Source organism: Sciurus carolinensis, chromosome 4 (assembly GCF_902686445.1).
Source record: "Sciurus carolinensis chromosome 4, mSciCar1.2, whole genome shotgun sequence".
In the NCBI taxonomy this organism is placed as follows: Eukaryota; Metazoa; Chordata; class Mammalia; order Rodentia; family Sciuridae; genus Sciurus; species Sciurus carolinensis.
Genome location: NC_062216.1, coordinates 125,424,199 through 125,440,504, shown reverse-complemented (window position 1 = coordinate 125,440,504; position 16,306 = coordinate 125,424,199). Strand labels below are relative to the sequence as shown.

The window sequence follows — 16,306 nt, the reverse complement described above, 5'->3', positions numbered from 1 at the left end:
TCATCATTGATTTCCTGTTTTGCTTCTGATCCAGGACATGTAGCCTACTTCTTAGAAGTATTTTCCTGGGATAGCACAGGAATTCTTCACAATAAATATTTGGGGATGATGATTGAGATGAAATGATGATAGGAGCATAGCTTGGACAACTGATATTGGAAAGGGTTACTAAGAAGAATTCCTGAGTTTCGGGTAAAATTAATTTAAGGAATATAATGTGGTTGAGATTCCTCCAAGTTTGGGAACTTTAAAATGACCAATCATCTAGCAAAATTAGATGCCCTTCCCAGTGGTTTAGGAAGCTGAGGCAGGAGGATTGCAAGTTCAAAGCCAGCCTCAGCAACTTAGACCCTAAGAAACTTAGCAAGATCTGTAAATAAAATATAAAAAGGGGCTGGGGATATGGCTCAGTGGTTGAGTGCCCCTGGGTTTAATCCCCAGTACAAAGAAAAAAAAAAAAGTGCCATTTAGGAAGAAGCAAAAGAGTTATAGGAAAAGAACATTATATATCTAACTTCATTATTTTTCTTAATGTCTCCATACAAATCCACATCACCTACCCTACTCCTGTCAATTATAAAGTTAATTTTTGACCCAATGAATGAAACAGTTTCTTGGTATTTCAAGATTCCTTTACATCTATATATTTTAATATTATAAATGTCATGAAATAGTAATAATTGTGATTTTCTGGTACAAAGATTATGAAAAAAGCAAATGCCTGATTGCACAGAGGCTCGGTCCAAAGGTTTATGCAAAGTCTAAGGGAAGAAGTGGATTCTTTTCTACTTTAAGAGGAGTAATATGCTGTGGGTGCCACCAGGATTCATTTGGGAGTAAATATCACATTTAGTTTTTATACATTAGACTTCCCCCCACAAAAATTAAAGGAAAATTTCTCTCAATCTCCTTTGAATATGAGTGAACTCATTCATTTTCAAGCCTCTGTTCTCTTTGGGCTTATTCCAGTCTCTAAACATAATGCAACTGATATCAAAATCTATGGATGCTCAAGTCCCTTATATAAAATGGCAGAGTGTTTGCATATAACCTACACATATCCTCTCACATATTTTAAATAATCCTCTGATTAGTTATAATACCTATCACAAATGAGATGTAAGTAGTTATTGTATTGTTTAGGACATAATGATAAAAATTCTATTCATATTCAGAACAGATGCAAATTTTTTAAAAATATTTTTAATTCCTGATAGGTGGAATCCACAGAGGTGGAACTTACAGATGCATTTCAAATCAGCAAAACATATCCATTCTTAAGTTTCAATAATAATTTATGCTGGACCAGCATTAAGAATATTAACTTTGGGCTGGGGTTGTGGCTTAGTCGTAGAGCACTTGCCTAGCATGTGTGGGGCACTGGGTTTGAAGCTCAGCAACACATATAAATAAGTGAATAAAACAAAGGTCTATCAACATCTAAAAACAATTTTTAAGAAAAGAATATTAACTTTGTTTTTCTGTGAGCAAAAGATACCTACTTTAAGATAGGTTTGATAAAAGGTACAATAAGTATATTATACTAAATCACTTTAACTCAAAAGTTAATATATGTGCATATATATGTGTATATATATATATATATATATACACATACACGCACACACACACATACTAATTATTATTATTTCTATTTTACTTTCTATTTCCAGTCTAACAGAAAGAAAATGCAAAGTCTTCATTATATTATACCGTGTAGCATTGTCCACAATTAACTGAGATTCTGCTCTGTGGTTTGTCTTCAGTTCAATAGCACACTTTCTTGACTTAAGAGTCTCAAAAAGATCTTTCAGCAAGTTACCAGGTTCAATACTAGGTAACTGTCTAATATCACCTAACAGGAGAGGAAAAAAAAAAAAGACACTAAGTTTTAGTAACTGGAATCTAAAACTTCAGAAATTATTTTTATTTCTCCCCATTGATACATGTAATAAATATGAATTTGCTATAATTTAGAAAAAAAAGCTCCCAAAATCTTTGTTCAAAATTATTTAAGAACAATAAATATTTTTAAAATATTCAAATTAAACATTAAAAGATAAAAGAAAAGATGAAACACAATAAGGCAACAAATCTAAACTGAACTTCATTCATACCTGTAACAATGGCAGACTATAGAGGGATATACATTTTAACCAACATGTTTTAAAAAAAAAAAAAAAACAGGCCTTAGAAAACTAGTAGTCAGTCACTTATTCAGTCTTACTCAATGTCTTAATGAACCTGGAAGAATCCATGGCCTCAATTACATAAATTCATAAAATATAAAATAAATAAGCACTTGATAACAGACAAGTTCCATCAATCTAATGACAACAGATTTCACTCTATTAAAAATCTCTGCTTGAAATAAACAAAACACAAACTCTAAAAGTAAGAAATATATGTATCTAGGTAGAAATAGGAAAAATGTTTCAGCCATTAATACAATCAGCTGCTTATAAAACATTTTCAAAGATATAAAAAAAATTTATATATAATTTGATTCTCAGATTGCTATTTGATTTTTTTTCTGCATTAAATCATACAGTCCATAGATCACTATTCATTAGAATCTAAGGGAACCTCAACAAATTAGAAGACTTTAGAGGCTGCCATGTTCTAATTAGCTTCAAATCATAGAATTTCTTTTAAGAGTTCTATAATTCAGATATTTTACCATTTCCAAATAATTTATAGTCTGATTTCTTCTGACTCTGTGGCACTACTCCTCTAACAATAGCCATCATTTAGGTGTTCTGCAGTGACCCTTGACAGCCCTTTCATTCATCCTCACCTGCTAGCATCCTGGTCAAACAAAGCCCCACCCAAGGCGCTTAGAGAGTGGTCAGATTTAACTAAGTGCAGCCCTGGTGAGGGCCCCAAGGGTGGCTTCCCACCCTAGGAAATGGTACAATGGAACGACGTGAACAGCACGCTGACCACAGTGCTTTGAACTCCACATTAGAATTCCACCAATATTATAACTTACCAAGGATAATAAGCTTAGAAAGTTTAGAGTGCTCACACAGTAATTTTAAAACCGACTTGAAGATGCCTACAGACACCAGACTCCCTTCATCCACAACCAGAACTCTAACCGAAGAAAATTTCCATGGCATATTCTTGTCCATCAGCTTTTTGTCCCATAAATAGAAGCTATAATTGACCTATAAGCAAAGTAAGGCATATCTAAAGTCAGGTTTAAAAAAAAAAACATAATTTTAAAACAAAACCCTTATATATGAAGGAGGAATAAAGAAAGATATGGAAAGAGATAAAGAAATAGAGGACATAAAAGTTAGAGGGATGAATACATAAGAAAAGATACATCAAATAATCTTAAAACAAAATAAAAGGATGAAACAGTTCAAAAAACTGCTTCCCAGCAAGGAACGTATTTAATTTAGCAATCTTCAAACACAGCTCCATTGTAAAACATTACACTTTCTAGTTGCACTAAACCAGAGAAAGTTCCCTGTTTTTTTTCACTCCCAAATTAAACTTCTGAACATCCTGAGATATTCTAATCCCTCAAGCCCTTCTCTTCTCTTGTTCTGGACATCAAGGACTTGCCTTCTCCACCTAATTTAAAATTACTCCTTTTATTCTTTCAAGTGTTCTAAGCTTCTGACCTCCTCATTTTAAAAGCCACCATTACCACCACACCAATTCACCCAATAATGCTACTTATTACAGGAGTGATATTAAATTTTTATAATATAAATGAGGAAAAAATTGTCAAATTGCAATCAGAGAAAACTAAACATTTTGGTGTATATCATGCCAGAAATATTTCCAATTCACAGCTGTGTAATATATGTGTAATATGCATATTTTAAATGGTATCACATCATGTCTTTAATTTTCTATTAAAACTAGACTTAACAAGCTTATTAAAGAAAGCCTTCATATTTCCCATTCAAATGCATCAATTCTGTTGAACAAAATCTTCATTCTCTCAGTGGCCTTGTCTCACAGCAAAACATTTGGAGTTACCTCTAGTCATTTCCTTTCTTTTGTCTGACACTTCCAACTAATGATCTGAGAAATCCCTGACACTTTCCTCTGTACTTCTAGTACAAACACCTCAATACATGTCTCCTCCATGAGCACTCTGATCACTCCAAGAACTTTGTAGCCTGGGTTCCCTACACGCTAGCCAAAGCTGGAATTGCCAAATTAAATACAGGATGTCTAGTTAAATATGAACTGCATACATACACAATAAATGACTTTTTTAGTTATAAGTATGTTCATGCACATTTGGTACATACATATATTAAAAAATTATTTATATTGACATCTGCTATTATCTGGTAACCCTAATTCAAAGATGATAAATAAATGGCATAATTATCACTCCAGAGCTCTTCCTGTGCTCTTGCTCTCCCTTTTGGGCCTAAACATGGTTTCAGAAATATTATCTCAACATCCAACAGATAGTAAGATACTACCAATTGATCAGAGTTGATGCATAAGAAACTTGGTCAAGATCTGTCTCTGAGAAACACTGAACTTAATGAAATAAGTAAGAAATAAGTGTATCTTTATGGCAAAAGTTTTATCAATAGTCAAAATGCCAAAGATTTTACCTGGCAGAGCGTATAAGCAGGAAGCCCAGTTTTCTGTCTCAGTAAGCCAGTTGCCTTCCCTGTAGGTGCTGTGAGCAGAACTTCTATAGTCTTTTCTGCTCCCAGATGACTCTGCTCAAAGAAGGTATTCCATTCTTCTGGGACATTCTGGTCTTGTTCAAAATCTTCACAAGCTTTTTTAACTTCTATTTCTTCCAACTTCTCTATATGTTTAAAAAGGTGGCTAACAATGGTGGTCTTCCCACAGCCACCTTTCCCACTGATGACTGTCACAGCATTGGAGCAAATCATTTCCAAGGCAGCCACTTGATCCTGATCCAACTGGACTTCATTTATTTCTGCATTAGTTTCATTTTCACCATTATCCCAAGTAAGGTCATCACTACCCCATGGGTCCAAAATGCCCTCAGAATTTTCTAACTCTGTTTCATCAGGTTTACTTTCCTCCTCATCACTTCCTGAATCCTCAGATTTGGGGGCACGAATAGATGCCAGCACCTTCTTGACATCAACGTGTAAATGCCACGGAGGTCTCTTCATCAGGTCACTTATTGATGAGGCAATGCCTCTCTCAGCCTGATAAAGGTCATAAAGAAAGATCCAGTCCTTCTCAAATGTCACCACGCCAATGTCCTTCAAAAACTTCAGAGATAGCCAAGCATCATGAAAAGACATGTGCTCTGACATTTCCAAAGTCAAGTCAGCCTGTTCAATGCACGTGTGACCATGCTCTCTACAGATCTGCTTCAGGGTAGAGTAGATGACCAGGGCATTCTTCTCCAAGTCAGTCATCAACTGGAGAAGAGTCGGGCACTGACAAAAAGCCATCCAACTTGCTTCACATCGCAAAAGCTTCAGATCTCTGTAGGTTATCTTTGAGGAAATGAAGGTCAAATTGCTTTACAGAAATTGTAAATATTGTAAATATTGATAAGTATTATTAGAATTACAGAAAACCATATTATTTGCTAACAATTTTTAAGTCCCAGAATTATATATTTCAACTAAATCTTGAGGAAAAATTACATACTTAATATATCACTAATTATTTAATGGACTGTCCTGTGATTATAGCTATATATAATTTTTAAAATAGAATTATATTTTATCTAAGAAATATACAAATCATTTATAAAAGTCAAATAATACTCCAAGGCTTATTACAATAAATAGGAATCCCCTGGCTTACTCTTTCCCAGACTACCTAAAAGAAACATCATCAACACTTTGGAATTTATCTGTAAATTTATAAATAATATTTATCTTACTCCTTGAATTTAAAAACAAATTTTTAGATCTCTATTATTAATTCTCTGCTATGGAAATAGTTTCAATAAGGAAGAGCTCTCTCTTTCTCTCATACTATCACCTCCATGCACACTTCTCCTCTTCCTGTCTTTGGAAAAAGCTACAGCATACATTTTCTTTTTACTTTTTCTTAATTTTGCATCAGGATTTATCATGAAGCCACTTCTCCAGCCCTTTTGTTATTACTATTTTTTTAAATTTTGAGATAGGGTCTTGCTAAGTTGCCTAGGGCCAAAGTTGCTGAGACTGATCTTGATCTTGAGTCTCCTATGTCAGCCTCCTGAGCCACTGCGATTACAGGTGTGGACTACCACACCTGGCTCTATAGGATACACTTTCTTAATCAATCTAGTTTAAATCAGTATTTATTATGCTATGTAAATAGGATTCACAATCTAATAACATGATGTATTTTGGGTGGGACTTTGTATATATCATGAGTGAATGACTACCTCATTTTCTTGGCTTAATTTCCTATGTGTCCACCAACAATTCTTCCAAAACACTACAGAAGAGGCACAGAATTCTCTTCACCCAGATCTACTCAGTGGGTCATGGGCTGAATTGTGTTCCCATAAAAGTCATACCTTGAAGTCCTAACACCCAGTACCTCAGCATGTGATTGTATTTGGAGACAGGGCCTTCAAAGAAGTAATTATGGTTAAATGAGATCATAACCTCATAAATGAGGTCATTAGAATGGGCCCTCATCCTATATGACTAGTGTGGTTAGAACAGATGAGGACACAGAAAGGCAAGGAAGTAGATTATGTGGACACACAGGGAGAAGAGACCATCTACAAACCAAGGAGAGAGGCCTTGGAAGAAACCAACCCTGTCACCACCTGGAGCCCAGACTTAGAGCCTTCAGAAGCATGAGAGAATAAATTTCTGTTGTTTAGGCCACCCAGATTGTTGTGTTAAGTGGCCACCCAGGAAATGAACACGATACCATAGAGTGGCAGGGCTTTAGCCCTCCTTATCCTACTTGAGTCCCTGACCTCTGCAGCCAGGCCTAACTTCCCACATATGACTTCTCTGAGAACAGAGACTGGACAGGAGACAAGACTCCCAGATACAGACTGAGGAAAAAGGAGGGGCCTCTTCCCCAACTGAATAATCTCAGTCACCACCAGATAATTTTTGCCTCAATATCACCTGGTGTCCCCAAGCCTGGCATCTCTCAGTTGAATGTCATCAGGGTGTTGCCCTGTTCTCTTGCCAGGATAAATTATTTAATGACCACTCTAGGGAGAGAATCTGGGATTCCAACCACTTCTAATCCAGGATTCCATTTAGTCCAGGAGGTGAAAAATGAAGTAGCTGACAGCTAATCCTTTTTAAGAACAATTTTTTTTTTTTTTTTTTTTTTTTTTTAAGAAGAGGTAGAGAGGAAAGGACAGAGAGAAGGAGAAAAGAAGGCTGGCCTTAGTTTGAAAACTGACTCCAAAGAAAAACTCAAGTTCTATTCCTCACCAGGAAGATGGTGAGCCCAGTCAAAATAAGGGTGAGGGTCTGATCATCTGTGTTCTACATTGGTAAGGTCTGGATAAATGTTTGCTAAATTGTATCAACCTAACACAATATACATTTTTAGTAGTAACAGTGTACATAATTTATTCTTGAAATATGGACAGGCACAAATTTTAGATCTCTGAAGTACTCTCCTTAATATCTTATATTTACAAAGATGGGAGGTTAAAAATAAAGGTAAACAATTATCTGCCTCTTACAACCCAGAAATATGTCTCCCTTCTTCACTGAATAAATATATCATGATAATTTGATGTTTCAGAATCTTATCTTTGAAAGCCTATTGAATTTATAGTCATAAAACTTAAAGGATGAATTCATTATCCCAATTATTTAAGCTGTTGTCTGCAAACATTTTGAGAGTCCAAGAATTATCAACGAATTTCTCAACTACATTTTCATTTAATAAAATCAACTTATAAGTTGGGCATGGTGACACATGCCTATAATCCCAGCAGCTCGGGAGGCTGAGGAAGAAGGATTGTGAGATCAAAGCCAGCCTTGGCAACCTAGTGAGGCCCTAAGCAACTCAGCGAGATCCTGTCTATAAAAAAATATAAAAAGGACTGGGGATGTGGTTCAGTGGTTAAGCACCCCTCGGTTCAATTCCCAGTACCAAAAAAACAAAAACAAAAAAACAAAACAAAATCCACCCAAAACCCACCACCTATAACCAAATACTACCCAAATTTAAGTACAACATTTGCTTTTACCAGCATGGAGCCTCAGAGTACCACTTTTCTACTCTTGGTCTCTAACAACAAGAACAGAAGTGAATTGATTTCTAAATGATATTATCATGCCAATTAAAAATCAAATGTTATCATAATGAATCATAAAATAATAATGAAAAATTTATATAGTTCCCTATTGAACAGTGGAAATTGAATTGCACAGCAGAATGGAATTGCCAAATTCACAAGAACCCTTGTTTTCAATAAGATCAATGTAAATGGCAATATTGTTACATAAAAAGATGTCAGATTAAATTGTGATATGATTAAATTAATACCAAGAATATGAATATCATCCATTTGGGGTTTTTTTTTTTTTTTTTTGGTTTTCATTCATAAATTTATCAACTTCATAATTACAAAAGAACTACAGGCACAAGAAGTTTGTTACACTCCAAGAAAAATCAACACTGGGGTTCATGCAAAATATTTTCCATTGGAAGAAAGGCAAAAATTGTTAAAATCTGAAAAATTCTGCTTTATACATAAGATCACAAGATGTTGAACAAATTTCTTACTTACTTTACTAAATCCCAGCTTCCATGGGTGTGTACCTAAAATCTCTTCAATCTTTTCTAACACTTCATTAGAATCAGAGTTTATGAGTCGTTTAAAGTGTCGAGGCAGAAGAACTGGAAGGAATTCCATTACTTTTGGAAACTGCAAAGCTGTCATTACATATATAAATGGAACTACAGGATATGACAAAAGAAGAAATTAAACAATTTTAATTTAGCCCAGAGAACGACTAACTTGAAGGACTTTCTCATTTAGCACAACAAGTTCAAGAAATCTAAATCAAACCAGGCTAAATGGTGCATGCCTATAATCCCAATGGCTCTAGAGCCTAAAGCAGAAGGATTAAAAGTTGAAAGCCAGCCTAAACACAAGCGAGTTGCTAAGCAACTCAGTGAGACCCTGTCTCTAAATAACATACAAAATAGGGCTGGGGATGTGGCTCAGTGGTTGAATGCCCCTGAGTTCAATCCCTAGTACCACCCCCCAAAAAGATATCTAAATTTAAAAAAATTAATAAATGTACTTTAGCCAGTAAGAAAATTTATATTATAGCAATCATTTTTATATTGAGAAAGTTTTCATTGTGTTTAACACCAAATGTATGTTCTTTAAATGCATGGATAACTACTTCTAAACTCTTTTGTTTCCCTTCACTTGCAATAAAATCAGAATAAAATTTTGATTCAGGTAGGGGACCAAAGGGGAGGGAGAAAAGGAGGTAAAGGGGAAGAACTAGAGTATAAAATCAACCAAACCGTGCTATGTGCATGTATGAATATACCATCATGGATCGTACTTTGATCATTATAATTCACTAATGAAAAAAAATATGCATGTAAATAAATGGAAGATCAGAGGAAAAATGGAAGGGGAACATTTGGAGAGAGGCAGGGAGGGAAAGGGCAAGCACTGGGGAATGAACTGGAGCAAATCATGTGACTATATGAATGTCACAATGAATCTCACAAATATGTATAATTATAATACACTAATAAAAACAAGTTAAAAACATGATTATATAAAAAGAAAAATTCTGACTCAGTTACACAAAGATAAAGCATAAAAATAATTGACATATTATCTTTATAATCATTTTTCCAACTGTAATTATGATTGCTTTGTCCTTGAAGTCATTTATTGATGTACCACAAAATTTGATACAACTAAGAAATGCAATATTCTACATATCTGAATATCCAGGTAACAAACCAAATTTAAATCATTTTGGACTGAAATCTTTCCAAAATGGATTACTCATAGCCTTATTTTTTTGTCTTCTTAAAAAAACAATAATTAACAACTTTTTCTTAAGAACTTAAGGCACTCTCTGAGTTCTCAAAAGTCAGAGAGAGAGAGGGGGGAGAGGGGAGAGGGAGAGAGAGGGAGAGAGAGGGAGAGAGAGGGAGAGAGAGAGAGAGAGAGAGAGAGAGAGAGAGAGAGAGAGAGAGAGATCATAATTTTAGAGGCAGAAGGAAGTGGGAAAAGAACTTAAGGATCATCTCATGCATTTCCTTCATGTTACAGATGAGGTACTTGAGCTACCCGTGACATCCTCCAAAAGCAACCAAAACACATTTCAATTAAATTTATTTTAAAAAGGAATACAAGTCTAGAATGCCTTATCTGAAATATTTGGGAGAAGTGTTTTGGATTTTGTATATTTTCAGAAATGAAATATCTGTAAGCACATGAGATATCTTGGGGATGGAATTCAAGTCAAAACACGAAATTCACCTATTTTTCATACTCGCCTTTTATACATAGCCTGAAGATAATTTTATACAATATTTTTTAGGAATTTTGTGCATGAAATAAAGTTTGAGTACAATGAACCATCAGAAAGTATCACTGGCACTATTGGGTTGGTACTCAAAAAGTTTCAGATTTTTGGAGCATTTCAGATTTTTAGAATAGAGATGCTCAACCTGTACTAAACCAAGACATGTCAATGGTACTATTTCAAACACTCCAGTCATTCAGGATCTCAATGACACTAAAACTTATGATAGGGCTGGGGATATAGCTCAGTTGGTAGAGTGTTTGCCTTGCAAGCACTAAGGACCTGGGTTCAAATCCCCAGCACTGCAAAAAAAAAAAAAAAAAAAAAACCCATGATAAATCATACTTACTTGTATTTTCCGGAGGAACACTTATCTCACCATCTAGTAATAACTCCTCCTGTTCATTCTCTGCAGATTTCTTTTTATTTTTTCTTGCCTCTTCCATGTAGAAAATTTTTAATGTTTCCCTAAGATTTTCAAAGTTGAGATCGTTATAGCTTGATACATTGTTTACCCATGCTAAAAATTCTTCTCTTTTATCAGAGGAGACACCGCACTCTTTAAGAAAGAGGGAACAGATACTTTTTTGATTTGGTGGTGACATATCAGACTGTAGAAAGTATGATGGAAATCCTTGAACTTGATAGTTCTTCAATCCCGTAGGCTTCACCTGGACCTTCACTCGCCACCAAGGACCAGTTATTGGAAAACGTCCAAACACTTTACATTTCTCTTGAGTATTTTCATCAGGAATTAAAACTAAAGGGGAAAAAAGTAAATTCAGGAGATTTAAAATCCTCTTCCCCATTATTTTAACAAATCCTCCATAGCCCCTATAGGTGCTATTAGGGTACCTACTGAGTGATGTATAGGATGTTTAGGTGCTACTAGGGTACTTACAACAATTCATTCGGCCTACCTGTTACCTGATTCCCTTTACTACACTGCAAGCTGGCTATAATGGGACAGTGCTTCATGCATCTTTATATTCCAAAAGATAAGCACAGTATTTGTAAGGCAAGTGTCTGATGTTTCCTTTCTAAAACAGTCTTCTCCCTGCCACTCTGACATCTATCAACAGTGGCCTTCATGCAATTGATTAAAAAATCCCTTGGTGCCTCCCACTGTAGGGTCTTTGCACAAGTTACTCCATGAGCCTTAAATGCTCTCCTTGTTTACTACATTTACTCCAGATCTTGGTTTGTCGCTTCTTCTGGAAAGCCTTACCTGAATCTCATGAATATAAACTCTCAAAGTACTATTTAGAGTTCCTTTAAGTACTGTGGTAAAGAATGTTTATTGAATTCACTAGAAGGTAAGCTCTATTAAGACAGTAACCTCATCATTTTATGTCTGTGGAGCATGCCAGCACCAAACATCTTGGTTTGAACATAATAATCAGTTGATAATACTTCAGAATAAATAACTAAACCATCCACAAATACTTGAAAATTTTATCTAAATCTTCACTGCTTACTTACATGTAGCTATTTAAATTTATAGTTATATAAAACTTAAAATTCAGCTCCTTAGTTGCACTGGCATTTCAAGTTCTAAATAGCCACAAGTGGCAAGTAGCTATTGAACTGGCCACCATCTCAGAAATTTCTACTGGAAAGCAATGGTCCACACATCAAAATATTCTTAAATACTAGTCACTACACAGACACAACAAGTATAATTCACAGCACAGAAAACTGCAAAAAAGTCAAAAAAATCACAAGGTTATTAACACAAATTTAACACCTCAAGAATATGCTGGGATGTTCCTTGTATATCTTCCCCTAAGTAGCTAAAGAATGACCACGTATTTCATTCTAGACAGGGTAGGTAAATAATTAAAAATCCGGATGCTGGGTGGGGATTTAGGCTCTACATCCCTATTTCCTTAACTGTACAACTACCTCGAATAACTGTTAACATGAAATAACATACAAAATTCAACTTTAATATGTAGCATGTGTTAAAGATACTATTATTAAGATTATTTTATCCTAAGTAGGAATAAATCAGTTAGACCATCCCAAAGGTAAGACTGTGAGCAGCGCCCAGAGAACGACTATTCCAGGACGAAGTCAGAAGGAGACACTTCCTTGACTCTCGAAGCCCACCACCCGCCAGGGCCGGGTTCTTTCCAACCTTGGATGCGCCCAGGGAGGCTGCCAGCCTTGACGCCGCCACTGCAGAGCTCCTCGGCGTCCAGGAACACTGAGTCTTCATCCTCCTCCACATCTTCCTCTAGATAGTCATAGTCCTCCTCCACCTCCTCCCTGGGCGGGAGCAGAGGTCCCCGCAGCTCCCGCAAGTGCCCGTTCAACCTGGCCATGCTCACTTTTCCGGAACTCAACCCAAACAACTCTGGAAAACCCAGGAGAGGTGCATGACCACTACAGACCAATCAGCTCCTCGACCGTCAGACCGACGGCTTCCGGGACCGCCCATGTAGTGCGTGACTAAACGGAGGGTCTGGGCGGCGGCCAAGCCCCGCCCAAAAGTCCGGCGGGGGCTGGGAGAGAAAAAGGGCGGGGCGCGAGAGGCCCAGTCTCCTGAGCCCCGGGAACCCTCAGAAACCGGACCCCGGCATCGGTCCTCGCTGAAAACCAAAATAGCTGATGACCCTCACGACCTTCGGCCACTAAGGAAAACATGACAGCGAATCCGCGATCGGGAGGCTTTAATGGTGACAGTTTGGGGCTTCGCTTTTTTTTAACTATAAAAGGTCCACAGAAGAATTGAGTTTTTATCACCTAAGGCACCTATTCAGATAGATTTCTAGGCTGCACTCCAGACCCACTGAAATGGAATCTAAAGCTGGGACCTAGTATTCTTTTTAATGCAGGTCCCAGGTTGTCTACTGGGATGCTCTGCCAGGTTTTGAAACTACTGGATTAGATAACAAAGTTTTTTTCATCCTTTCCTCTGTGAGTACATGCTTCTCTCCCAGACGTCTTTAAGTTGGGTGTTATCTGTTTGCAGTAGGGCAAAACTAGGTACTTGCAGCCCAGAGATTAGAAAGGGGTGGAGAAAGGGAAATATAAGAGGAAGAGAGGGATTTTTAAAAATTATGCCGGGAGTATTGGCACACGCCTGTAATACCAGGGGCTTGGGAGGTGAGGCAGGAGTATCACGAGTTCAAGCCAACCGCAGCAACTTAGTAAGCTCCTAAACAACTCAGAGAGCTCTTGTCTCTACATGAAATACAAAAGGGGGGCGGGGCTGGGGATGTGGCTCAGTGTTCAAATATCTCCGGGTACAATCCCCTGTACCCCCCCGCCCCCGTGAAAAAATACTCTAGAGATGATTTAAAGTATATGGGAAGATGTGACTAGACTATCTGAAAATACCATGCCATTATATATAAGGTACTTGAGCATCCCCAGATTTTGGTATAGGAGTTGGGGAGTCCTGGAACTAATCCACCATAAAATATACTGAAGGACTAAACAATAGCACCAAAGATGTAAGGGAAAAAAATGGGAGAAAAAAACTGAAATAGTCTGCCCCACAACACATACACACAAATTAGCAAATGTATACTCTGTTTATCTTAGAAGAAAAACTTGGTTGCAGCTGACAAAACCCCAATGTTTCCAAGGACCACGTGTAGAAACACAGGAATGGCTACTGTTTCCACCACATCATTGAATCTGCCCCAACGAAGGGCTAAATCCGGTGAATACATTCTAGCCTTTGTTTTACCTGACCTGGCAGGATTTGACACAGATAACTTTTCTTTCTGAAACAATCGTTTCCTGAGTGCTTTGGGTAGCAGTATCTGGGTGACTTGGAGGTCGCATCGTAGTCCACCCCCTCCCCTTCTGGGTCCCACACTCTTTTCTTCCTCCCTGCCTCCTCTGGGGTCCTCTCGGGGCCTCCGCCTCTGATCACTTGGGCTCTTCGTGCAGTCGCCTGCTGCTGCTGCTGTTGGGAGTAAAGATGAATGGAAGAGCAGATTTTCAAGAGCCGAATGCAGAAGTTCCAAGATCAATTCCTCATATAGGGTCTAATTACATTCCAACAGAGGAAGAAAAGAATCTTTACAGAATGCAATGATGAAAGCTTCTGGTTTAGATTTTCGCTAAGTTGCTGGAACTGGCTAGCAGCTACCATATTGGATAGCACAATTATAGACCTAATTTCCAATTTTCCCAAAATCCAAGGAACTGAGGCACCAGTTGAATGATACCGGGAAGAAATAGATTAGAAGAGAGTTCATCAGGATAAAGCAGGTGAGAAAACTTTTTTTGCCAATGGCCAGAGGGTAAGCATTTCAGATCTTGCAGATTGCACATGGCCTACATTTCCTTATTTTCCTTCTCATCGTTCACTTTCTTTACTGTTTTTTTGTTTTGTTTTGTTTTTTGTTTTTGTTTTTTTACAACCCCTTACACCTTTTTTACACCTATTCTTAGCTTTGGGGCTATATAAAACAGGCCACAGTTTACCTATAACTGATCAAAAAGATGGAGTATTCTGTGAGACAACGGATTTTCCAGAAAGTCATTGTCATGCAGAAACAGGTGGGGAAAGAACAAGAGGAATTCCAGAACTGCCTGTGGTTCCAGAACTGCCACTGAAGTCTAAGCATGTGCAGTGGGTACGAGATGAGGCTGGAGAGCAGTGGGGTAGAGCCAGAGCTTACAGTGCTTCAGGGGCTCACAGCAAGGGCAGATCAGTGCAGTCACTAAAAGTGTCAGACAGAAGTTTAACACTTTTTCTGAAAACATAACTACTTATCTCTCATCAACCAAGCTCTAATTTCAACATCCCCTTGAAATCCATCCGAGGAAGGCTTCTTAAATGAATCAATTAATCTGAATCATGAAGCAAAATCTTCAAGTATATTATGCATCATGTTGCTTCTTTGCAAGATATTTTCCTGTTACATGATGTGTTTTCTGGTTATGTGCAAAATATATTAGTTTTAGTGTGCCTATAAAGTTTCCAGGCAGGTAATACTGTGAAGTTATCATTAGTAAAACTTAAACATTTTACCAGGTGAGTGGGGAGGGAATAAGGTTTAGTGGTCTGTTTAATCAGTGTGACAGGGTAAAGGGTACAATTAAGATGTAGTCATGATAACAGTGGTTATGTTGAAAGAACTTCAAATTAATTCATTCCAATGAATGTTTAAGCTAGCATTTTTTTTTTTTTCTGTTTTGTTTTAGTGGGACCCAAAGGGGTATGGTAGAGTTAAGGCAAGAAATGAGTTGATAATAGCATTACCATAGAGCTTGGCAATTGCATACAGAGCAAAAATTATACTAAAGATGTGTTAGATTTTATTCAGTCAACAGATCTCACACATGGCATGTAGTGCTACTGTCCACTAATACCTGGTTCCTCTCTTTCTAGGCAGCCAGTAGGACTGTACTTCCCCATCTATTTGAAGGTCATCATGGCTATCTGACTTGCTTTGGCCAATGATACAAGCAAAGTAATTGACTTCAATTACCTCTATTATAATTCAATGTAGTTTGCTTTATTACATGAGTAATGCTTAAGCTAAAATATTTCTTGGGCTAAGACCATACTCTTATATTTCTGTTTTAACATATGAGTTTATAAGTTATGGGAGATTATGTTGATTAACTATTACTGCCTTCTTAAATATGTTTTATAGAGGCTCCTCTGTTAGCAAATGTGATATTATTGAAATAAGCACTAAAGAAAAACCACATCAACTCTGCTACCACAAAGAGACAGTACTGGGGATCAATCCCTAGGTGGCCAGGTTGGCATTTTGTGATCTTATATGATTAATAAAAAAGAAAGAAAAGGAAAAAGGCAGCAAAATGTTTGGAAAGTATTAGTAAGAAGAAGTAGGTTGTTATAA

General features: G+C 37.0%; 1 protein-coding gene across 2 annotated transcripts in view; it reads right to left on the bottom strand.

Annotated features, from left to right (window-relative positions):
• The window catches only part of Helb (DNA helicase B), a 40,490-nt gene extending 27,683 nt beyond the window's left edge, over positions 1–12,807 (bottom strand). Inside the window, exons 1-6 of one of the 2 annotated variants that reach the window (XM_047551765.1) lie at positions 12,610–12,807; positions 10,819–11,229; positions 8,693–8,862; positions 4,596–5,468; positions 2,993–3,170; positions 1,714–1,855 (exon numbers count right to left, since the gene is read on the bottom strand). In XM_047551765.1, coding sequence (XP_047407721.1) covers positions 1,714–1,855; positions 2,993–3,170; positions 4,596–5,468; positions 8,693–8,862; positions 10,819–11,229; positions 12,610–12,796 — 1,961 coding nt within the window. In that variant the 5' untranslated portion in view covers positions 12,797–12,807. The remainder of the gene's footprint in view (positions 1–1,713; positions 1,856–2,992; positions 3,171–4,595; positions 5,469–8,692; positions 8,863–10,818; positions 11,230–12,609) is intronic. The other variant, XM_047551766.1, reaches the window with a different exon arrangement.
• Between the last annotated feature and the right edge of the window lie 3,499 nt (positions 12,808–16,306).